The following is a 26704-nucleotide window of genomic DNA, read 5'->3' on the forward strand; positions in this document are numbered from 1 at the left end:
TTGGGGGAGATTTTAATTGTGTTCTGTAAACTAATGAGAGATTGGGTGGCAATGTTTCTCAGGCTGAGTCTGAACCTTTCTATGTCTGTTTACAAACTTGTGGACTCATGGATCTAGCTGCTACTGGAGCATTCTACACTTGGAATAATAAGCAGCCTCTTGTCACAAGGATCTACAGTAGACTAGATAGACTGTTTGTGAATCAAGAGTGGATGGCCTGTTACCCTGGGTTTATGGCAAACTTCTTACCAAAGGGCTTATTTGATCACACCCCTTGTCTGGTGAGCAAAGGGGTCCTGGGAGGGAGTAAAAAAAAGGCCATTTAAATACTATAATATGTGGAGCACTGCCACTGATTTCAAGGAATGTGTGGCAAATGTTTGGCAGCAGCAAATTAATGGCACAAAAATGTATAGAGTTGTCAGGAAATTAAAGCTCCTAAAACCTACACTTAAGAGAATTAATAGACAATGCTATACTGACATTGAGAATACTGCTGATATTGCAAGGATCAATCTGAATAAAATTCAGGAAGATCTTGCTTTATGTCCAGGGGATCCACTCCTAATTCAGAAGGAATATGAAGCTCACCAGACTGCAGCCTCACTTCAGCAAGCCAGGTTGTCATTCCTTAGACAAAAGGCTAAAGCTCATTGGCTAAAGGATGGGGATGCTAACACTGAGTACTTTCATGGAGTAATAAGGGCTAGGAGAAACAAACATTTTATCTGTCAGATTCTGGATCATAAACAGGTCACTCATACAGACCAGAAAGGTATTCATGAAGCTTTTCTATCCTACTATGAGATGCTACTGGGATCAAAGACTCCAACTACCAGAGTTAACAGAACCATTGTGCAGCAGGGAAAGACTTGTTCTGAGGTTCATCATGCTACCCTCCTTACCCCTGTAACTAAAGAGGAGGTCAAAGACATCATTTTTCAAATTCCAGATGACAAAGCTCCTGGACCAGATGGGTATTCAAGCAAATTTTATAAGGATAGTTGGGATATTATTGGGGATGAGGTTACTGATGCTATCATGGATTTTTTTGACTCAGGCCAAATACTGAGACAAATAAATGCTACCATGATCACTTTGATTCCAAAGATTGAAAGACCAACTAGTGTGCTCCAGTACAGACCTATTGCATGCTGTAATGTTATTTACAAGTGTATCTCTAAAATTCTTTGCAACAGGTTGCCCAACATTCTCCCTGATTTAATTGCTCAGAATCAAGGAGGTTTCATACAGGGGAGGAGTATCATGGAAAATATTCTTATATGCCAAGACATAGTCAGACTATATGAGAGACAAGCTGTATCACCAAGATGTCTTTTTAAATTAGATCTTCAGAAAGCTTATGATACCATTGAATGGGATTTTTTGGACCAAATGTTACAAGCTTTAAAATTCCTAGATCAATTCAGAGGGTGGATTATGAAGTGTGTCACAACTGCTAGCTACTCACTCAACCTAAGTGGCAATGTGTTTGGCTTCTTCAAAGGGCAGAGGGGACTTAGACAGGGGGATCCCCTCTCTCCCCTTCTTTTCACCATATGTATGGAATATCTCTCTAGACTCCTTGATCATACTACTACCACACGAGAGTTCAGGTATCATCCCCTATGTAAACCTATGAGATTGACTCATCTTATGTTTGCAGATGATCTTCTCTTATTTTGCAAGGGAGATGCCCCCTCAATTATGACTATCCTAAGAACTTTTGCTACCTTCTCTCATTCATCTGGACTATAAATGAGCAAAGGGAAATTCAATGCCTATTTTAATGGGATCAAAAGTGACTTAAGACAAGAAGTTTTGCAAATATCAGGTATGGTTGAAGGGTCTATGCCTTTTAAATATCTTGGGGTCCCTATCAAAACCACTAGACTGAAGCTTCAGGATTGTAAGCCTCTTATTGATAAAATTGTTCAAAAGATTAGGAATTTAGGGGCAAGGAAGCTTTCTTATGCAGGAAGATTGGTTTTGGTGCAGTCTGTTCTTAATACCCTATATAACTACTGGGCTAGTATGTTCATCCTCCCTCAAGGGGTGATTAACAAAATTGAGTCCATTTGCAGGAATTTCTTGTGGGATGGGGGTGTGGATTATAAAAGGACCCCTTTGATTTCTTGGGAAAAAATTTGTAAACCAAAGATTGAAGGGGGACTTGGCTTAAAGCAGGACACTTTGTGGAATCAAACTGCTGTGGGGAAACTGGTTTGGTGGATTGCCTCTAAATCTGACCATCTTTGGGTCAAATGGGTCAACCAAATATACATAAAAGGAGGGGAATGGCTTGATTATTGTCCTAGCCCTAACTCAAGCTGGGCTTGGAGGAAAATCTGTCAAATTAAAGACATCCTATGCAGTCACTATCAGAAGCAAGTTTGGACACAAGATAAGCCATATTCTATAGCCAGAGGGTATGAGTTGTTAAGAACCATAGGGGAGAGACTTGATTGGACGGCTCTGGTTTGGAACAAACTCACGATTCCAAAACATGGGTTTCTATCTTGGATGTACCACCATGACAGCCTAAATACGAATGCTAAGCTACATAGATTGGGGATTATTGAGGATGATACCTACTATGTGTGTGGCTTAGAAGCTGAGAGCAGTCAACACCTCTTTTTTGAGTGCATATACAGTAAACAGGTTCTTCAATATGTTGAGATATTGATTGGAATCCCCTTCCCTTCTCAAGATGCTGGTAACTGGAGATTAGCGATGACAGGGACTGATCTGTGGAAGGATGTGATAAATGCATATTACAATGCTTGTATTTATCACATATGGAAACAAAGAAATCAAGCCAAGCATGAACATACCATTTTGCATCCGCAGAAACTGGCGAGCTTGATAGGCAGGGAGATGAAGACTCGCATCTTAAGTTCTCCCCTGATTCTCATGGGAAATCGAGATAGGAGCTTAGTGGAACGAATTCAACAAGCCCAAACATGATTTCGAGCTGAGATTTTGAAGCTGGAGGTTGAAGATGACGTTTTAGGGATTGAAAATGGGGGAATTTGATTTTGTTGTCTTATTTTTAGGTTTCCCAATTTGTTTTTTGCTGTTGTGTCGGTGATATGGGCTTAGGCCTGTATATGTTTAAGCTTGTGGGTTTGGTCCGAACTCCTTGTTGTATGGTGACGGTTTTTTTTCTTTAATATACTTATATTTTATCGAAAAAAAAAAGACATTTAAAAGGTATTTAAAACCTTTTATTTCATTTCTTTACATTTTGGGAGATATTTTAAAGCCTTTCATCATTTCTTTACATTTTCAAAATAAACATATTGATCACCAACACAAAGTCATCCTTGGTTCTACATACCATGCCGGATTTTAACCCGGGTACGATGATGAGTATCGACTAATTATATATAAATGAACTTAAAACAATTAGTTCATAATTATTTTCAAAACTATTCATGTCAAGCTTGTCAAGCCGAACCCGACATCGAATATTATCAAAATAATGATGATTATTCGGTCTAGTTCTTCAAATCAACAAACGCGGTCTAAATGACCCTTTCAAACCAAACCGGGTTCAAACACCCATTTCTCAACACATTTTACAACGTTTTCTAAATGGTCAGAATACGGCATATAACCGTAGGGTGACCCGCGCCTAAAACAAGCCTTTCAATCCTCATTTTCAAAACCAGGGGGAGGCCCCTTGTACTGTCGGCTGGCTCGCGCCTCATGTAGCCGTCTGGTACAGGGCCTGTTCCCTTTCCAGCATTAGTCTAGGACGATCCCGACTCCGGTTAGCCCGGATATAAGACGGATCAGATGACTATTTATTTATTCAAAATCACATTTTCAAAATGGCTTACTAAGACAAATGGATCACGTTATGCACCGTAAACCTAATTTGGTAAATGGATGTTTAATTTCCGTCTTGCATGCAAATCAATCATTAATCCAACTAGACATCTTATACTTGATACTTGGATTAAATAAACCGACTTAGAAAGCTCTCACATGTTAGGTTTAAATTATTGGATGTGCATTCATGCATTTAAACCGTTTTATCAACTTTTGCATTCAACCAACCAAGATCGATCAGTAGAGGCCGCTACCGCTGGCGGGATTGGGTGTCTGATTAAAGGGGCTTCTCAATACGTATCTTCACCTCTTACTCAGAAACTTTGGATAGTGGACGACCTTATCCAGGGCGTACGAGAGTCATTCTAGAGATAAGATGCTAAAGAGGGACGATTCATTATCTTTAGTACCTATGTCAAACCCTGCTTTGTGCTTCGTTTGACCGAGGTATAAAGTGGATTCGAACGGGTTCCAAGCATCCTACAAATGCTTGGTGGTGACTCCGAACATCTCTAATCGTTTCGAGACCCTTACCGAGGCGAAACCGACCGATCTAAAATGATCCGGTCGAAAGCATTTTTACGCCGCCGAGCGTGACTTTCAAAAGACCGCTATACGTCCAACAGATCGGCTTGGCGTGTAGGTGGCTGTGTCCACAACCAAAAATAAGGACAACATCTAAGAGACCTAATCACCAAAAACAAGCAATAAAAAGAAGATGCCATAAAATTCTCAGCATACTTACAGGTGTATTATATCCATATACAGTCTAGACCTGGCAAAACGGGTCAACGGGTTGGGTTCGGGTCGGGCCAATTCTGGTCGGGTCATTTCGAGTTTCTCAAATTTTCGGGTCGGGTCGGGTCATTTCGGGTTTACCGGTTATTTTGGGTTTGTTGGTCGGGTATGTTTCGGGTCAATCGGGTCGGGTTTCTTCGGGTAGGGTCGTTTTCGGATTAATGATTAAGAGAGAAAAAGGCATTTCAAGTCTTACGAGGTTAATTAAAGTTATATTTTGTCAGGTCATTTTCGGGTTGAGTGGTTTCGGATCCGGTCATTTCGGGTCTGGTCTGTTACGGGTCCATGAAAGCTCGGGTCATTTTTGGGTCGGGTCGGGTTAATTCGGGTTTCGGGTGTCATTCGGGTTCGGCAGTTCAGGTTGATTTCGGGTCTCGGGTCAGCCTTTTCGGGTCGAGTCAATCGGGTCGGATTGATTTTGCCAGGTTTTCTATTAGGATGAATATCATGCCACATTTCAAGCAAAGCTCTTCCATTACAACTGGAGATCTGACCATATTCCTGTGATTTACAGTAGGACAATAATTATAATTAGAGGACAATAAGTACATTTCACATACTAGGTGATGAATCTCACAAAAAAAAAAAAAAAGGTGGAGGTCCTAGCTTCTAAATGGTGGAAAGCGAGGTTTTCCAAAATAGACCAATGCTACTATCTCTGATTCTTTCCAGTTGCCTCTCTTTTAAGACTAATAAGGACAACTTTAAAAGTCATCTTAAGTTTTTCATATCCAAGTAACACAAGCAAAATAAGCAAGAAAATGGTGTTTGTAAAAAACTAGTAAACATGTCGCATTACCTTATAACAGTACCTCATGGTTTGTTTACCGCACTTCACGAGTTATCCTTCTATCCTACATAACAACATAAAAAATAATGAGCATTTAAGAATATTCAGATTATACTCACTTCACGAGTTATCCTTCTATCCTTATAGACAGAAAAAGAAGTGTGCTTGCCCTTGCACTTAGTTATGGGATCAAGTTAGTTCTTTATTCTGTAAGACATAACGACGACTTACTTCTGATCAGCCCATAACAATTATCTTAGCTTACCTAATTCATCTGGTGTTCTTCTTGGTAACATCTGAAGCTTCGATTAGGTTTCTTCCTGGACCACCAAAAAGAACTTTTAGTACATGAATGATTAATGCGATGGGTATGAATATATGCATCCCTGAAGCAACATGGAAAACATAATATTTTCTCCTTTAGATAACACAATGCCAAAGCTCCGAACTGATTGGCCATTCTTTGTTCCATCTTCCTGAAGAAGTGAAAAAAGACAAAAAAGATCAAGACAAAATATTCGGGAATATAATGAAATGAACATAGACTGATGGCAAAATATTCATACATCAAAGGTGCTTTTAGGCCTTGCCATTGGCGAGCAATAAACTACCTGTAAGCTGCTTCTAGCTTTTGGAGTGGTTGAGCATTTCTTCAAATTGGAGAACACCAGTCAGAAATATTCTTGGACGACGTAGTAAGAAAGTGTTAGATGAATACGACGACGTAGAACTACTTAATTAACACCTTAATGTGTTAATTACAACATTTATAGTCCATTTATCGGATCAGATAACTACTATACAAGGAGTAACCCGACATTTCAATAAAATTCAAATTATTCCTTAAGCCAGGGATTGGGGAAAAATTATGTAAGGGGATCGCGATTATAACATTTGATCCGATAAATGGACTATAATAATCGTTGTGAGTAAAAAAAACAATTAGAACTTACAAAATCAAGAAACGATTGGAACTTATAAATATAAACTTGGTGTAACTCCATACAGAAACTCAAATGGCCTAAAATCAATCAAAAAAGCACAACAAATATAATCAATAGAATTAGAGTTTGTGATATTGGGGAAAAATGAAAATTCGAAAACTTAATTGGGTTTGTAAACTTACAAGGAAAGAGGAAGTGGTGGCGGACGACGATGGTGTCGGACAGAGGACAGCAATGATGGTTGTGTACAATGGTGGCGTCAGAAGAAGGGAGAAAGGGAAGACGAAGGAGAGGAAGGAGGGAGAAAGAGATGTCGCCTGTGATATGGTGGTGGCGTCACGAGGGTTTTACGCCAGTGAGAGGATTAAGAGCAGATCGAGTAGAGAGAGTGAGGTTATGGAGATTAAGTGTAGCCTACGACGAGCGTGGTGGAGTAGCCGACGAGAAGCGATCGTGCTATTGCCGACAAGTGTAGCAGTGGGTTTTAATTTTTGAAGGGGAGTGAATAAGTTAGAGGGTTATATTACTCTATGTTGTATATTATTATAGAGTGAGATTTTCTGTTTCAAATATTAATAGTTGGATGCACATCAGATTTATTAAAATATATGATGTAATTTTTTATTAGATAGACATAGGTTATTATAATGTCCGATGTGTATTAAAGTTATAATTAATAAACATCGGTTTGTTAAAACAACTGATGTATATAGAATTAAATAGACATCGGTTTTCTTTAAAACTCTGATGTCCATTTTTTGTACATCAGTTTTTCAGAAACTTCGTTGTCCATTAAGTGATGTCCATAAGGAGTTTTGTAGTAGTGCACCAACTTGATATTAATAATGCCTTTTTACATGGGTATTTGGATGAGGAGGTTTATATGAAGCCCCCACCAGGTTACTCTAAGGCTTCAAAAGGCCAGGTTTGCAGATTAAGGAGGTCTTTGTATGGTTTAAAACAGGCTAGTAGGCAGTGGAACTTGGAATTGACAAAAATTTTACTCAGTGTTGGTTTTGTTCAATCAAAACATGATTATTCATTATTTACTAAGTTTGATTCTCTAGCTTCCAAGTTTTTAGTTGCTTTGGTATATGTTGATGATGTTTTATTAACTGGTGATGCTTTAGAAGATATACATCAGTTAAAGGCACAGTTAAATGCCAAGTTCACTGTTAAGGACTTGGGGCTAGTAAGGTATTTCTTGGATTTGGAAGTTGCCAGGAATGAGAGAGGCATTCTTTTGAACCAAAGGAAGTACATATTAGACATTTTAAAAGATACAGGTTTTAAGGATACAAAATCTGTCCCTTTTCCAATGCAAAAGGGTCTTAAGCTTTCCACCGATAAAGGAGATCTACTGTCAGAACCAGAGCAATATAGACGTCTGGTTGGGAGGTTATTATACCTTAATATGACTAGGCCTGATATTTCCTTCAGTGTCCAACATTTAAGCCAGTTTTTAAGCCAGCCTAGGACACCTCATATGCAGGCTGCTTATCATGTCCTGAAGTATTTGAGAAGGACCATTAATACAGGTTTATTTTACTCAACTACTGGTTTATCTCAGTTACAAGCTTATTCAGATGCAGACTGGGCTACTTGTGCCTTTAGTTGCAGGTCCTTAAGTGGATATTGTCTTTTTTTTGGGAGGTTCCTTAGTTTCTTGGAAGACAAAGAAGCAAAGGACTCTGAGTAAAAGCCCCACAAAAGCTGAATACAGAAGTATGTCATACACGACAGAAGAAATGGTATGGGCAACAGGTATTCTACAGGATTTAAGGGCTCCTATTGAAGGACCAGTTGTCTTGCATTGTGACAACGAACACTACTATAAAAATCATCATAGACATCAGACATTTTCATCAATAGGCATCGGATTTGTTACTGATGCACAGTTGACACATGTATATTCTTTTTGCTTATACATCAGTCTAAAGTCTGATGTCTATTTTTGAATAGACATCAGTTTTAATTTTATCTGATGCCTATTCCATTAATACGCATCAGCGTTTTACTAAAAACAGGTGTCTATTGCATAAATCGACATCAGTTTTTAAGGAAAGTCTGATGTATATTGTTCTATTTATTTTTAAAAAAAAATGATTTATTACAGAATAAGTTATATTCCTTTCATATACAACCAAAAAACCAAATACAAAAAACCAACATCCACAATAAATAGCAACCAAATATATCCTACATATCTGTAAAGTGCAAATATTGTACGTATGTATATATACAACCAAACCCATCATCCACAGAAACTAATACTCCTGTACATTATATCTTGATTTCAGAATATGTTCCGCCGATAAATCACGTACGCCACGAACGTGTTGATTTCATTTTCTGAAAATGACATATATCTCAAAAAAGCCGCGAGTCAAGAAAATGGTTTATCAATTCAAAGAACTAATAAAAAAATATATATCATTGGTTCATCTTATAATAGTTGTGATAACAAAAAGAGAGTAATAAAGAAACATGATGAAATAAGGTGTATCACATAAATTTACAGCAGCAGCATAGTAAATCATTCACGTATAATTTCACATAAATAATATGAGTAATTAACTGCAAACACATCAAATACTTACATCAAGTTTCATCCAACACGGAGAGACTACTTGGAACATCAAATTCTTACAATCCCCGGATCTGCTAGTCTCCCAATGCACGCACATATGGCTGATATAATCTGGTTTGACACAACGAAATTATGAGATTAACTTTCAGATAACATAAGATAGTCGGTCATTAAAACTATTAACAACCAGCAGGTAAATTCAAAATCAGGAATTGTTTTAATTTTAGTCCTGAAAGAAACCTCAGGAAGGTAATAAGTATTGTTGTTCCTGTACAAGGTATAGGTCTGGTTAGCTCGTGATTTAACGCCCTAAACTAGACCATTGTCGTTTGTTCATTGTTGTATGAACTTAAAATACTATGTCAGCTAGTACAGCTACTTTTCCAGGTCAAGTTGGTAAGGTCGTTGGGAAATTATCTCATATGCATGGTTCAAAACCCATCCAAGGGTCGCAACCGTAGCTACTACTAGTAGCCTTTACAAAAAAGCATACATAGTTCTAAACTGAGGTATATGAAATTATCGCTGATTTCGATTGCAGTACTAGATATTTTTACTTATTGCTTAACCGTTCTTATCTCGATGAAGATACAATTGGCAAAATACTACTCTGTAAAACATACTAAATAACAAAGTAGAAAGACTTAATCACATGACAAGAAACAAGTCAATCAATACAACTATATCACAAATATACTACTTTTTACCAGACAAAAGCAAGCCTTGTGTGCAAATGATTTCATTTGTATGTTGGTAAGTTTAAACCTTCCAGCGAACCTTCAATTGTTTATGCTCTAAACATTTTAAGCCAAGCTCAGACTCCTAAACTAACCCAAAATTGGGCTTTGGGTAGAAACAACACAACAACAATAAGCAGCACAGCAACAAAGGAAGTAAGCGAAAGTTGCTTCAAATCGAAACAACTAACAATGGATACCCACACTTTCAACATAAAAGGCAGATTAATTCATCATTCATCCAAAAATAAAATCTGGGCTGACACTATTTAGACACTGAGAATTAACCGAAACTAATAAATAATTGGGATGTAGGATCAAAATTGGGGATTCAAACAATCAACTAGCAGAACGATAGTAATACAAGAGTATGAATTGCATACACCCATCAAATCAAAACAAAAAATCCCTAAATTTGGTATAAACATAACTCTAAATCGAATTAAGCTAAATTTAAATATTATATAAACTAATTAGACTGCTCAGGAACAGTACCTAGTGTGCCAAGGATGATGATGGCGGCGACTTCATATCGTGGTGGTGATGGTGATGGTGATTTGGGAGTCGTCGCAAGTAATGGAGGCCGGTGATGGTAACTTGGGCGTCGTCAGTAGTGCTTTTTGTATGAGAGTAGATGGGATGAGAGGATGAGTAGTGAGAGAACCGATTTCATAAAAGGAGTGTAAATGTGTAATGTTATGTGAATTAAGAGCACTAAATTACTAAATATTTTCCGCCGAAAAAAAAAATCAACTTAGATATACATCTGTTTTTCAGTACTCTGATGCGTATAGTTATAGTCATGGGCTTTTGCAAATATCTGATGTCTACATAAATGAATAGACATCAGATGTTTGAAAATATCTGATGTATAAACTTATGCATTAGATTTTTTATAAATCTGATGCATATTAAGTGATGTCTATTACGTATTTTGTAGTAGTGAAATCTGCTGAACATCTAGCCATGAATCCTGTGTTCCATGAAAGGACGAAGCATCTCAATGTAGATTGTCATTTTGTCCGTGATAAACAGCAAGAAGGATTTTTGGTGACCAAACATGTCAGCAGCAAGCAACAGATTGCTGATATTATGACCAAGCCACTAGGAGCATTGGATCATTATAATCTGTCTATCAAGCTTGGCCTTACTATACAGCCTCATGGTCAAGCTTAAGAGGGGGATATGAGATATAGAGTTAGTTAGGTTGTTAAATGTTTGTTACAACCAAAAGTTAGTTAGGAAAGTTGTTACATTTTCCTATATAAATACATGATGAAACTACCAAAGGTTCATAAGTTGATCAATATATTTTCTATTCTACATCTCTCATTACTACTTTCTCTCTCAATCCTCTCTAATCTTCATCCATATAATTAAAGATTCACAATTAGTATGGAGGAGCGATGAGTGTATGGTCGAGTAGTGGATATATGGATTTAATTAATGCTGCACCATTGACGAATTTGGCGGAGTACTTTGGCTGGTTCCTACAGAGGCTAAATGACGAGGAGGTGTGTCCCTTTTTAGCTATTGCTTGGTTCATTTGGTCGTTGCAAAACATGTCTATTTTTGACGAGTCACCCCATGCCCCTGAGTTCGTGGTGCTGGGCTTCATCAAATAAGTGACTGATTATCAGTTATATCCTGAGAGGGTGGCTGGGATACCTATGGGGATAAGACAGAGGAGTGGGAGCTCATGGACAAAGCCAGTGGAGGGTTATATTAAATTGAATTCAGACGCGACTCTGTTTAATGGATTTCGTGTATCGTAATTCTGAGGGTCGCATTGTACTGATGGGTAGTAGGCGGCTTAGGGCCAAGTGGTCACCCGAGGTGGCAGAAGCGAAAGCTGCTGCGTTTGGCCTTGCTATGGCGAGAGGAGCTGGCATACAACATATCGTCTTCGAATGTGATGCGCAGGTGGTGGTGCAAGCTGTTATGAATGGAACTTGCCAGATATTAATTCATCATCATTGACTCATCTTTAGGCACAGAGAGCATTATAGTGCTAATAATTTTACAACCAATATATTGATTAATGTTAAAGCGTGTGAAACACAAACATGGAAGTTGTTTAAATTAACTTTCGTTGCATCCCTGGATAAAGTATTAAAAGGTTGCATATGAATTTGATGCAACAACAATGATGAATTGAGTTGATGAATTGGCAAATAAAAGTTCTATTTTCTCTATTATAAAAATAGTGAACTTCCAAAACTATCCTTCAATTGTAAACAAGTTTGAATTTTGAAAAGTTGTTGAGAGAAATACGATACTATAATAATAATTTACTAAAATGTCACCGATGGTACTGAATTTGAGTACCACTGGGTGGTGTTATCTCAATTTCCAACCCGTAATTGACTTCATATAACGTTCGAGTTATGGTACAAACATATCGGAAAAACCTCTATGTTGTTACAAAGAAAAGCCCATGTACATAATAACTGAAACGGGTAGACATTTTTTCACGGGTCGAGTTTATGGATCGTGAGTATCAAATATAATATTTTACATCATTTACAAGTTTTCTACTAAAACAAAACGTGATATTGTTATTATTTAATGAGGAGATTAGTTCCATTATGAGTACAACACTAGAAAATATAATTCGAATTATTAAATTCCTAAATTAAATCAAAGCCTTCCTCAGAGTGATTGCACATTAAAAAAAAAAAAAAAAAAAACTTTTCAACGAATATTAGAGAGTTTGAGTTTATAAATTACTGGATTTTAAAAAACAAACAATTTGATATGTAATCAAATAATCTTCATGGAACGGAATCGATCAAAATATAAGTATTTTAGAAATTGTTAGTGTTAGTTGTATATGCATAGTACTACACACCATAGGCGAATCCAATTTTAAAAATATACTCAGACCAACAAACATGAGTGTATTCTATCTAGCATGATTTCATGGTTTTTGCAAATATATAGGCGTTTGACTACAAATAAACAAACACAATTCTTTCAGTTACACTATAGTTTCACAATGTAGTTTGGTGGAGTATAATATAAGGAGCATAAACTTAGAAAAGGCATGTTACTACACGGTTGAATGTTTTCATTTAAGGTTGCTTTCTTCCCGTAATTCCGACAATAGGGAAGTAATTACGACAATAGGGAAATGCCACTTAGTTAATATACAACAATCTCAAACTAATGTAGATAGATTTGCTATTAGTTGATTAAAACATTAATCTCATACATTGGTAGGAGTGTAGAACACAACAAAAACAAAATAGCGTATAGTTGCAATTCTTGAAACATTTTTGGTATTGCATTATATGCTGTAGTGCATTACAAATAGGCCCGTGCATCGCACGGGCATTAAATATAGTATATCCCTACCCTTTAAAAAGAGGGAACTTTGCTTCACTGTTGCTATGAATAGTGCCTCCTCAACATAACCCTCTACCATTGATTTCGCCCTTGTAATCCCAGCCCTCCATTTCTCTTTCCCTCACAACCACATCTTTTCGGATTCTTTCTAAAGCTCTACTCCAGTCCACTCATTCGTGGCTTCTCGTCCATCTTGTGTTTCTCACTGCTCAATACAACTCCCTCAGCAAAACCTAGCATCACATATTCTCAAAGGTATTTACTCTTAATCCCATTTTTTGTTTGTTTATTTCAATTTTATTTCGCTATTATTATTGGTATGAGGTTACAACATGTTGGTGATCTGCGAGCACCGTTTTCATAGTTGTTTAGATCCCTATTTTGCTGAGTGAATTGTTTCTAATTAGGATTTAGGATATTGTAATTAGGTCTTGATTTGGAGATCAAGTGTTGTAGTGTTGTTGCCATTGCTGATTGTCTGGTATTATTCTTATTATTATTATTGTTGTTGTTGTTGTTGTTGATTTTGTTCATATTTGAATCACTTCCTTTCTGGGTTTGGGAGTTCAGCTATTGTGCTTGTCTTTAACGTTACCGTTGCTGCTTGCAATTCAATCGTTCGTACTGGTCTTTTCTTGGGTGTTTAGTATACCTCCTTTTCATTCCATAATATTCCAAAGTCAAAGAAGCTTTGTGTTATTTTGTCATCTAATCTCTTACTGTTGTTTGCTGGTTTGCTGCTGTCGTGGTCAGGTACAATGCAGCTTCAAACACAGCTTTTCATTGTTGTTTATTGATTTGATATTGTCTCCTGGAGTTGGCTTTTATGGTGCTGACCATGGCAGCTTACATGGCAGCCATAAATTGTTTCCTGCTACTCGGTAATTGTCTTAATCTGCTTATGTACGTTTAGGTACTTGTGGTATCTTCAAATTGTACGTTGATTACATGTGGTGTCTTGGGGCTGATGGTTTTCTGTTTTAATTTGTTTCCATATGTTTTCCCTTGATTTCATTGATTATTACTTTGATCTTGCTTTCTTGGTTTGAATTTACATCTACCGAACTTTGCAGTTGGGCGATAAGTTGATCTCGGATGCGCGTTAAGATTGGCAGTTGTTTGTATGGAATGCATGTGTCGTGGTTTCGGATTTGGGAAGGTTTCTCAGCTTCTATTCTTTGTATATTGCGGCGTAACTACTATAGCGAGCTTAGCAATAAGCTAGGCAATGCAGGGCAGCGATGTGCATCCCCCCAAGGTTGGTTTGACGCTTTTGACCTTTAAAATTGTACCTTTTAATTAGTGAATATTAATGCGGTGTTGGAGGGACTGATTCTAGGAATTTATTGGAGTGGATCCGTATTTGGTTAGGGTGGGATGCTGTTGTTTTCTGGTTGACCGAGTCATTGGTGTTTGTTTGGGGTCTTTCTTTTTGAGGTTGAATTGGGGTATACTGGGATATTGTGTTTATTTAACGCTTCTTTTACTTTGTATTGTTGGTTGTCGTTTTAGACAGTGACGTGGGGGAATGCTTATTATTTTTTGCCGAGGTTTTTGCTGGGTTATTAAACTAGTCTATTTGTTGGCCCTTTGTTGAGATTTGATGATTTGGTAGCCATCTTAGTGACGGGTTTGTTGGTACTCCTTAAGTGTTTCGTGAGCCCATATATGCCGTTATAGTTTGCTCTTTTCATAATTGGATAGACATGATCCTCGCCGTGTCAAGGGTTCTGAATTTATAGGTGTAGCAAAATCCGCTGTTTTTCCGTGTAGGATGTTGTTTAATTTATTTGCTTCTTTAATTGTGTTTTCCAGTGTTGTTGGTGATTTGCGTGGGGAGCTTTTTGTTCGGCAGTTGATGGTGAGTTCACCGGCTTGGTTACGGTTCCACTTTAACGGGTTTAGTTAGTTTGGTTATGCGGTAGAAGTGGATAGCGAGCATCTGGCTATTCATCTGTGTACGCTGCAGATCTCCTCGTTGTGAGCAGCACTGTGTGATTATTCGGGCATCCATCATTTTTGGGCTGATGATGTTTTACTACCTGAGACACTAGCTTACCTGGTCACTTGGTTTGGGTGAGGTTATTAACTTCCTCCTTGTAATTTATTAAGGTTAATTACTGTTGCCAAGTGTTGCTCTTTCTATCTGCCTTCAATAGAATTGTATGAAATTGGTGTACGCCACATGTGGAGTATTGGTTAGGTTCCGGTCATTTGCTTTTATTTTTGTGTTTGAGTTTGTTGGGATTGTTTCGACTGCATTTATTGTCCAGTTGATTGCTTATTCGGATATTATTTTGGGCAGGATGTTAACTAGCTTTAACAAAGGAGGGATTCCAGAATCTGGAATGAAGAGCATACTTGGATAATGGAAGAGGGTGATTGATGAATAAGTCATCGAGTAATATGCTTATTACTCCAATCTAATGGCAACATAACACGAATTTTTGGGTTCAGTTCTCCTTACCAATTGGAACCTTAATTGTGCTCATGGTTTTGCTACTTTGTCTTAAGATTTGTTTATTATATGCTTTTATTTTAATAGGGTGTAGTGTTTTTTTTTTTTTTGAAGTGTTGTTTGAATTGTTGGTTGTATTGAAAGTTTTGGTCTCTTTTATTTGTTTGCTTATGGGTGTGTGTTTTCCGGTTGAGTCTCCCTGTTATTTAACAAAAAACAAATAACTACTATAGATCTATTGGTGCGAAAATGGTATTTTTGTTTTTGTAGAAACTTGTTTTTCAATACTAACTTTAACTTTTGTGTTCGACTTTATACGATTTAATCACCAATATGACTGTATTTTATACGGATTCCAGATGAGTGAAAAACTATTTCCCCCTTTCTATTCCGAAATTTTGTCTTTGTGAACCCTTGACTTATTAATTAAGGGAGTTTTGGTGGTTGATGTTTTTTGCTTTCATTATTTGGGCTAGGTATTGATGGATTAAGCTGTGGCAATGGTATTTGTGATTAAATATATATCGATTATTTTGTAGTTACTTAAGCTTGAATTTTAGTAATTTAGGAGTTGGGTGGATTGGGTAGGCACTACTTGTAGAACATTAGTGATTGAGGTTTGTTTGTATTGGGGAACTGAATTGAGATGTTACAGAATTTGGATCCCTCTTTATTTGGATACATTTATACTGGAAGGGGCGATTGATGTTTATGTTATTAAGTAATTGGGGCATTGGTTCAATCTCATAGAAAGGTAACAAAAAATCTTGAATTCTGATTTATCTTAAAAAATCAATGCGTGAAAATGGTGGAGGCCAGTTCCAAGTGAGGAGAGGAGGGAGAGTGTATGTACATGATTGGTTTTTTATAGAGTGAAGGAGGGGGATGGATAGATGGTCGGAGTTAGGGATAGGAAGGGTAAGGGAGAGAGGAAGGGAGAAGGAATTGAGTGAGGGGGAGATTACCTCTGCTTTGTTTTGTTGAGATTGGAAGGACGGGGGTAGAGGAAGGGAAAGGTAATCTATGCTAGATTTTGTTCGGATTGAAGGACGGGGGGGGGGGGGGGGGTAGGGGATATATAGTCTCTCCCTGCAAATTACCAGTGAAGCCGGAGGGAGTAGTTTTATATGATGGAGGATTTTAGTCAATGCTATCTATGATGTTATACAATTTAATCGCATATAGGAATTTATTTTATATGGATTTCAGAGGAGTGCAAAACTATTTCCCCCCTTACCTTTCACAAATTCGTATATGTGAACCTCAGAATTAATTAGTTCAGTGCGTTTTGGTGGTTGCTGTTTTTTGGGATCATCATTTGGGCTACATATTGATGGTTTAAGCTGCTACAATGAGTTTTGTTAATAGATATGGCTTATTTTGCAGTTACTTAGGCCGGAATCTGAGTAAATGGGGGGGAGTAGATACATGTAGATGTTTAATTGGTTTATTCGTTAGCCGTGTTTACAGGTTTTGAGCGTTGTTGGGTGCTATAAGTCGGAGGGTGTTTGTTCAGTAGTTTACGACTTTACGTTGAGTTCCCCTACTAAGTTAGGGTTTCATTTTAATGGGTTTCGTTACTCTTTGTTGCGAGTCTTTAGTATATAGTGAGCAGCTGACTATTCATCGGTGTACACTTCGTACTGTATCCTGATTCTAAATGGAGATAGCCTACAACTTATTCTAGCAGTTAAGGCAATGGTAGGGCGCGGTCAGATCCCCTTCCCTTAAATTGTAATGCCCTGTGGTTTGTGGCTCATATGACGCATAGAAAAAAACCTTATTATATCATACTGGCCATGGTATTCGGTGGAGAGCAAAATGAGCCATTTTGATGTTTTGCTTTGGATTAATTGGTGAAGGGTTCTTTTCATTCGTGGACAACCTCCTTGTTTTGTAAACACATTGGCATGTTGCCTAGCTATAGCCGGTGGATTGGTAGTCTTTTGTGACATTGAAGTAATATTGCTATACTATAATATGCTGAGGCGGAATTGTATTTATTTGGGGTTAATCCATTTGGATACGTGTTCTGGAAGATAGTATTCTGATTTGTGGAGTTAAGCTATAAATCATGAGCAAGGTGTATTACAATTTGCTAATTGAGGGTATATGAGAAAATCAATGGACTTTTGAAAGTTCTATGTTCTCTATTGTTGGCGTTAGTTCATCACGCACTTAAATAACTGTGCGAATTTGAACTTAGGAAAGTTTGTGGATAAGTAACATATTTTGCAGCCGAGTTTTAGTGATGGATCTTTGGCTTTGTAGGTTTTATATGTATTTTTTTTTTGCTATGCCTCATTAGCTTATTTAAGTATTGAAGTGATGTTCTAAATATACAGCTTTTCCGGCTCTGCTTTGCATTAATTGCCTACCTCGTGGTTTAGTTATGGATTTATTGAAGATTAAATCGTGATCTACGTCAATGTATCATTGTTTCCAACAAGCTTGATTGAATAAACAATCTTCGAGACTTAGGAAATTCTGACCAGTTGAAAGATTTTAGTTCATTTACGTGTCACCAGAGAATGTCATTGCTTGATGGGTAAAAGACTTGGACCTAAGGTTTTGTTACTATGTTATCTTGTTTTCCACTGTTGCTTTTGTAGGTTCTTATCGTATTATCTTCCATTTAATTAATATTTGATATCAATGCAGTCAATCTTATTATTTTTCTATAGGAAAGGATTAAGCTCACTCTCAAATTTTGCTATCTTCAGGCTACAATTAGTATCAAATTTCTATCAAAGACCATTTATCTTGAAGATCGTACTGTGCGCCTTCAGCTATGGTCATATTCATTCCCACATTTGCACCTTTACAGTTTACCTGTTATATAACAACTCCCTTTGTCCCAAGAGAGTGACTACATTTCCACATTGAATTGTCGTAAATTGATTAACCATCTATTGGGCGGTAAGATTCAATGGTAGCAAAACCACATTGTTGGTAGAATATTACGTGAAAAAGGCATCTTAGGTATGATCTAACTGAAACTGTTCATATTTAAAAAATTGCCTGGAATCTGAATGACTTGTACTTTTCTATCGAACTTTTCTATTAACCATTAATCAATTGTTGCCACTGAAACTTGGCGAGGGCAGTGAGTTCGCTTATTGAAAATTAGTTTCCAATTGATCACTTTTTAACTTCTTTTGGAAGTCGTGCTGAGTTCAATTGTACTACATCTCAAGGCTATGAAACCTCTTCTAAAGTGCGGTTAGCATTTGGTTCTTGTGTATTACGGGGTAGTTGTTATTTGGAAATTGCCTTGAGTCCCTTCTTTTGCTTTTCACTCCTTCATGGTAGAAGCTAGGGTTTCATTGGAGTCGATTCATACTTAATTTAGGGTGGGTTGCTATTGTTTTCCGGTTGATTGAGTCGTTGGTTTTTTGTTTGGGGTCTTTCTTTTGAAGGTTGAATTGGGGTTTACCGGGATATTGTGTTTATTTAGCGTTTCTTTTACTTTGTATTGTTGGTTGTCGTTTTAGGCAGCAACGCAGCTCCAGCATTTTCGAACTACTTGTTGACAATATGTTTCTTAAATCTTCTACCACTCAGTTTGTACTCCCCTTTTGCCCAAAATCCCTCCCCATCACTCATTATACTTTTTTTCCTATTCATCACTCTTTTTATCTGCGTTATTCCTTCTTCCATTTTAGTTTACTCATATTAATTCTTCATTCTTATCTTAGTTTGCCTTTTTGGTTCTTGTTTTTTTTTTGGAGGATCATTTGGAATGATTTTATTCAGTCAGTTTATTTTATACAGGTCTGAAATTTTTTATTTAGTATGAAGAACTTGCAGGATTTGGTATGGAATGGTATGTTCCACTAATTTTTAATTGTCTGTCTTTTTTATCATCTTTATTGTTTTTATTAAGACACATTCCTTTTTTACTGGTTTAAGATTTCGTGTGAACATCTCTTAATAATTTATCATCAACCACCATTTAGTTTGGTTATTTATGAAACTTTTGATTAGAGACTTGTTTCCAATGTTGGATGATTTAGAATGTTTTAGTGTAGATATCATTGATTTATCATCAACTACCTTTTTAAAATAAATTTTGATTACTTCATGAATCTATCATTTAAGCTTACTTCTTTAAAGGTCTTCATCTTTTTTTTGTTATTGAGATTTATGTATAGTTCACGTTTATTTGTTCTTTATTTAGTTTTTGAGTTAGTGTGGTTTAGATCTTTGTTAGTGTGATTAATTAGATCTGTGATTAATTTATTACTTCCTTAGGCCCAATAAGTTGTGTACTATTTATTAAAACAATCCCCACTAAGAATATGAGAGATAAATAAATGATTGAAACGACCTGAGGATTATGGGAAGAAGGGGGTATGGTTTAGTTAGTTGAGTCAAATTTAGTGAAGTGGGCGGTAGGTTACTCGATTATTCAGGAAAATTTATAACTTTTGGTGTAGGATTGTGGATTTCTAAAAAAACATTTAAACTTTAGTGTACAATTTACTAATACGAGTAATTATCGTGTAATAGCTGTCAGACGGTTCTTTTATGTATGAAGACACCGCATTTACCAAAAGGACCATCTCGTGTTGTAAAACGGTTATATTATATAATTTATAATCTACTAAAGGTGCTTGAGGATGGGTGATTGAATTGGTTCATCTTGGTTTTAGTGGTGATGGGAGTGTTGTTCATTGTTCTCATGTTGAAGTTGGTGGCATAAGTTGGAGTTTGAGATGGTTGTAGTAGGTTATTTTATGAACGCATACTTACCTTTTCCCACTATGTTCACCCAGTGCGAGGACATCTTGAAAATGGGAACCAGCTGAAACTAACCGTCATTTATTTAACTTGCTGGTTATGCACTAACCTATTCTAAAACCGCATGTTACTTAACCAAATACTCATGTAAATGAATTGGTTAATAATTACCTTAATATCGCATTTGAGTACTAATGCGCTCTTGTAGTGATGCTTATGTAAATCTGACTAAGTATTTGTGGAATCACGGCAAATTTCAATGATTTTTCTTTTCGGACCTCAATGACGAAAATTATCAAGTAGTTGTGTATATATTTTGAGATGGTTATGTGTAGAGACTGAAATCAGAATTTAGGATTTGGGTATAAAAGGCTATGTTCTAATCATCTATTTAAAAAAATATGATGGATGGTCAAATTACTCATTGTCTTGAGGCCATTCACATGTTGCAGGGCTGGATTGTAAGGCGTTATATGTATTTCACTTGTGCCACTGTGGATGCGCAAACGGTCCCAACCTAGAAGTGCTTAAGGTGGTTTTCCCAATAAAAATAGGCAAATGAGCTCGCATTTCAAAATGGTCAAATGTGCAGCTTGTGCTTGTGTTTTACATTAGATTTTGTTGGTTAACTGTATTTCATTTCGTTTTGAATTTGTACCTTGTAGAGTTTCTGCTGTGTATTAGAAATTTGACTTTTAAATGTCGAGCAATACAATCGTTATTGTTTTCCCACAGATCCTCAATGTGTTGTGTATTTGAATTTTTCCTTTAGATGCCGAGAATGCAATACCTTTATTCTTCACAAATCCGGAACGTATAACTTTAAGCTGCAAGGTTTTGTGCCTGGTTTAAACAAATTCCTGTTCAAGATTCATATGAACTCAAAATGCGACAAATAGTGGAATCAAACGTAAAAATGAGTTCAATAGATATACCAACTACAAAGTTTGTCATCGACTAAGATAAAGCGTTTATTAATTACGATGAAGTGTATTAATGATGTTTCGAAACCTCCATTGTACGTGTCGGATTGCACAACCAAAAAGTCGTCCTTGGTAAATTTGTTCGAAAATATTAATCTCCATATCATCAAGCATTGTGATATAAATTTGTTCCCTTTATTTCTAAGACACCAATTGCAATTATGGAAATTCAAAGTTTTTTATCCATGTCCTTGGCCACACTCGAGAAGGCTGTTACATATCCAAAGATCTTCCAGGAGTGCGTGATGCCCTTAATGATTTAGGCTACCCTGTAAAAATTATTAACACCACCTACACGCCCAAAAGCATGCAAGTGGAAAACGCATGTTCACACCATGTACATCGTAACAAGTATGGTTACTACGTACATCTATAGACCAAAAATATTCATTTCCAATTGCGATGCTTACGTATGCTTTCATTCAAACGGTTTTCAAATTGGGGTTTCGCGCTCGATACACACTTTCAAGTATAAGAAGGAAAAGTTTCGAGTTAGGTACCCTGGAGACAGTTCCACGGATATCTTCAAGAGCGGGGATAAAAGACAGATCAAATCGGGATGTAGCGGATAATTAGTAACATATGACAACTAGACAAGCACTACTTTTTTTTGTGTATAAGTATCTAGCTTTTCTGCAAACCTATGTTTTACTACTTGTATGTATTCCTCACTTTGTCCCAACTGAATCCTATCTAGACGGTATCATCCTACCTTTATTATGCCTTTCCGGTGTAGCCCACTACTACCCGATTACTGACCCAACTGTTAGCTTGTATGTCCTCGCACCAACGCTATACTATAGCATTTAGCCTGCCCAAGGTAATAGTGTAAGGCTATCGTTCTGTTTGCTAAATGGTAGAATCCAACTTCGTAAAGTAATTCGCCTGCCATTCTAAGGCCAAGCACACATTAACTGAAAGCGATTAACGTAAGCATCATGTAAGCGGTTTGTTAAATCGGGGCTCCGCGCCCGGGAGGGCGCGGCGCAACGACTAGTATAACTAAAAGAGGCTTTTTTTTTCGAGACACTTACTTACAATTTTCCTATTAAAATTAAAAGATAATTAATTATTTACAATTTTTCTATTAGAATCAATCAATGTATATATATAAAAGAGACTTTTTTCAGGCATTGGGAAAGACTCCAATTATTTAAAAACACTTTAAATAAAAATTTAAATTTAACTTTTATAAGATAAAGAAATATATTATTATTATATATAAAATTTTATATGATAACCTAAAATAAACAAAGTTGACATGTCTACAACTTCTTAATCTAACAAAAGTGTTAGGGTTATACAATGCATTATATATACATACACACCTTGACTCCACTTCCACGAAAAAGTTGTTGTGCGTGTGATTTTTTTTTGTCATGTTTATTTTGTTTACCATTAACTAGTGTAGTTCTCGTGCTATTAGCACGGTACTTTTTAGATTTATTTTATAAAGAGATATTATCAATTAAATTATTTGCATAAATGAAGTATACTTTACATAATAAATAACTGATGATTTCTTACAAAAGAGGTAACATATAAATATAATATAAATTTAAATTTATACGAAATCAAGTTCACTCATCTAGCTTATAATATACCCATGAGCACTTAGATCAACTGGTAAGGAGTTGTTCTAGCTTAACCAGAGTTCTTGTGTTCGAGCCCTGGGAACGCAGCGGTGTTAAAACTCATGAGGGAGAGCTTTACCGCCCGAGTGGTCCTACCCGGCTCGAATCCGGATTAAACCGGATGGTTTACACCAAAAAAAAAATCTAGCTTATAATATGACATGCAGAGTCCAAAATTATGGGCTATTAATAACTTTTATTTTGACAGATGAGATAGAAAAAGTGGGATACGTATAAGGTTCACAATTTACAATCTATCCAATCTTGTTGTGTTAGTAGTATTCAGAAAAATAGGCCCAATTAAAAAGAAGTATCTTTAGGCGGGAAAACTAATAAGAGAATTTTTATTCTCTTAGTAGTATGGGATAGTATGGGATTGATGATTGATGATGATTTTAATTACGGCTCTTTTTTTTCCACGCAATATATATAATACATGATGAACAATTTCCATTATTAATTATATCTGACTATAATTTTAATTTGTCTACATGCAGGAGGTAGTGAATAAGATTTGTTGATGCTCATGATAATTATTCTTAAGGTTCGATTTTTATTTTAGTTAATTCCAACATCATTGAGACTTCTATTAATTCAATCATTGTTTCTCAGATTCATCAATTTCAATTTGAATCGTATTTCTTTGAAATTTAAGATTGTATATGTTAATATTTTTTATCAATTTTTATTTTGGCCTGGGTCTAAATTAATCATTTGCATAATGATCAATTTATGGATGATCAAAGATTTTGGTCTTTTTTATAGTGATGTAAATTTGTCGGGTTAACTCTATTATACACTAATTAATTGGATTTCGTTTGCTTGGTTGCAGATTAATTGGATAATGGATGATATCAAGATTGAAGTCTAAGTTAAAATTATGGGTGTAATTTTTTACATACAAATTTAATGTGTTGCACGAATAGATCTAAATTATAAAATCAAATAATCAAAAGGTTAAAAGTTGATACCTTTAGCTCACGAATACCCTTAAAAATTTTTAGATGGTTTTAAAATAAGGCAATTTCTCGTGACGGACAATATCCGTCACAAGCAAGACGCTTTGTTAAAATAATGGTTTTAAAATATAAACTTCATGGAAAACAAATTCTTTGATCGATAATAGCGCTAATGGTGGATTATATGAAGACTATAAATTATCGGGAGCAAATTTTATTTCACACTGATTATGGATTTGACCCCATGATATTTTAACTCAATGGTATTATCGGGGTTGTTTTATTTTTTTTATTTTTTTTGGTGACGAGGGAACCCGTAGCCGCTACCTTCGGTGCGCACTGGGTAAACGCGCGGGTGTACGTGATAGCCTAAAAACCACGTATACCAGGTAAGCCATCCGAGGGTGACAGGCTCAAAGTCTATTAGGCATGGACTCATGCCAAGAATGCTCCACAAGATTTTGCTCTTGGAGAGGCTTGAACCTGGGTCTCCTGGAAATTTCACCCAAGTTTTAACCACTAGACTCCACCCTTGCGGGCAACGGTATTATCGGGATTGTTACCAACCCCTATATTTGATGTTATTAATTAAAATTCAAGTCCAGGCCCCTAATTCATCGAATCTATTGTATAAACATGCATCATATAAGTACGCTGTCCAAATTTTCTTAGCTTGAAATCGCTACATGACACTACATGTTTTTTTCTACTTCGTTTTCAGAGGAGAGTTTGTGCATGTGTTACATCTATTTTGTTTGGTAACATTGATGGGAATTTTGTGCGCAATAATCTCTCGGAGTTTGTATTAAATACGTTTATGTAAAAGTGTTTGAGAAAGTTAGTCTTCCACAACCGTCTACCATGTAGATGGAAATTAGCTGGAGATAAGTTTATATTGGATGAGGATACAACTACGACAATAACAGGGGACAATGAACTTGAAATTTGAAATGGAGGAAGTAAAAAACCAGAATTAGGGGACAATGAAATTGGAATTGAGGAAGTAGAAAAAAAAAGAATTAATTTAATAAATAATAACAATTATTATTATAATTATAATAATACACCACTTAGAAATTTACACCAACTCGAGTTATAGTATATGTTAACGACCAATTTATAAACTATTCCTATGTACATATACAAAACAAAATGACCACCGCCTAATTCAATGTGATATTAAAGCGATCAAATGATCAGTTGATTAGGAATATGAAATTGAAGCATTGTTACATATTTATACCACATAAAACTTACAACTCGATATGTAGATGAAACAAATTAAATAATTATATAAATAAACTACACGCACAAGCAAAAGAAATTTAATTTATCTAGGAGTTAACTTGATTGTGAATTTGTGATTTACCCTTCGTTGGATTTGTCTACCTTAAAATTGTAAGCCAAATTCCATGTGATAAGACCTTAATGTATCCTAAGGGCCAATCGTACAATGATTCTCTAATCTTTATAACCATCTTCATATCAATCTTAAGGGTTGTTCATAAATAAAGTCCGAATGTACCTATGAAGAAAAAAAGAAAAAGCCCGTGGGATGCCAATAAAAACAACTAAGAGAATTGTGATCATATCTACCGATCGTCAATCCTATATTATTAGGAATTGTATATTCTCATATCCGTAGAAGAATTTAAATGAATGTATATTATATAACTACTAAAATATGGGGTAGTATAAAATACTATTGTTACAAAATATTTTAGTATCCGCGCAACGCACGGGCATGAAATCTAGTTAAAAAATAATACATTAATTACAATTTTTCTATTAGAATTAGAAAATTATTTTTAAATATTTTTACACCTATTTTTTACATTATTAACTTTTTCCAACTTTTTTAATTACAATTAGAAGATTGTTCTCTAATATGAAAATTTAATATAATTTAGAAAAAAAAAACCTTAGATATATTCGTACTCTCCAATTTTATTCGGAATAACAAATATGATAACTCATAACATAAAATATTTGTAACTGACTAATAATACAAAAAATGGAGGTATTAAGAGGCCTAGAGGCCTTAGGCCAAACTAAGTTATGACCAACGTGCATGCACAATACGGAGTACAAGGAATTTATTTATATAATGAGCAAAATGAACTCTGAAATATACTCCTACATGTGCTGTTATTTTTAATGTCATGCTATTAAAGTTTTCGAGAGACTTACTTACAATTTTCCTATTAAAATTAGAAGATAATTAATTATTTACAATTTTTCTATTAGAATTAGGAAATAATTAATTATTTACAATTTTCATATTAGAATTAGAAAATTATTTTTTAATATTTTTACACCAATTTTTTACGTTATTAACTTTTTCCAACTTTTTTAATTACAATTAGAATACTCTTCTCTAATATAAAAATTTAATATAATTTAGAAAAAAAAAACTTAGATATATTCGTACTCTCCAATTTTATTTGGAATAACAAATATGATAACTCATAACATAAAATATTTGTAACTGACTAATAATACAAAAAATGGAGGTATTAAGAGGCCTAGAGGCCCTAGGCCGAACTAAGTTATGACCAACGTGCATGGACAATACGAAGTACAAGGAATTTATTTATGTAATGACCAAAATGAAAGTTGAAATATACTCCTACATCTGCTGTTATTGTTAATGTCATGCTTAATAATCGATAATACAAAGTTTTTTTTGTTAATGATATATCACTTCAAAACATTTTGACATTTATTGTTAATGTACTTTATTGGTTTACATTTATATTTCATTATAAGAGATATATAAAAATCTATTACTATAATTACATAAAATAGTGAAAAAGTGGAATATCTATTGACTCACAGACTTTCATTTTTTTTTTAATTCACGGAAATTTCTATTTCTTCACA

At 35.6% G+C, this 26704-nt stretch overlaps 1 protein-coding gene across 1 annotated transcript; it reads left to right on the plus strand.

The window, feature by feature from the left end:
* Nucleotides 1-1758: 1758 nt before the first annotated feature.
* LOC141607283 (uncharacterized) lies at nt 1759-2967 on the plus strand. Its single transcript, XM_074426640.1, has one exon. It carries the CDS (start codon nt 1759-1761, stop codon nt 2965-2967), a length of 1209 nt encoding a protein of 402 aa, XP_074282741.1.
* Nucleotides 2968-26704: the final 23737 nt, after the last annotated feature.

This window comes from Silene latifolia, chromosome 10, assembly GCF_048544455.1.
Source record: "Silene latifolia isolate original U9 population chromosome 10, ASM4854445v1, whole genome shotgun sequence".
NCBI lineage: Eukaryota > Viridiplantae > Streptophyta > Magnoliopsida > Caryophyllales > Caryophyllaceae > Silene > Silene latifolia.

Excerpts from the sequence above, each read along its gene's own strand:
- LOC141607283 (XM_074426640.1), top strand. The coding sequence starts at position 1,759 with ATGAGCAAAGGGAAATTCAATGCCTATTTTAATGGGATCAAAAGTGAC.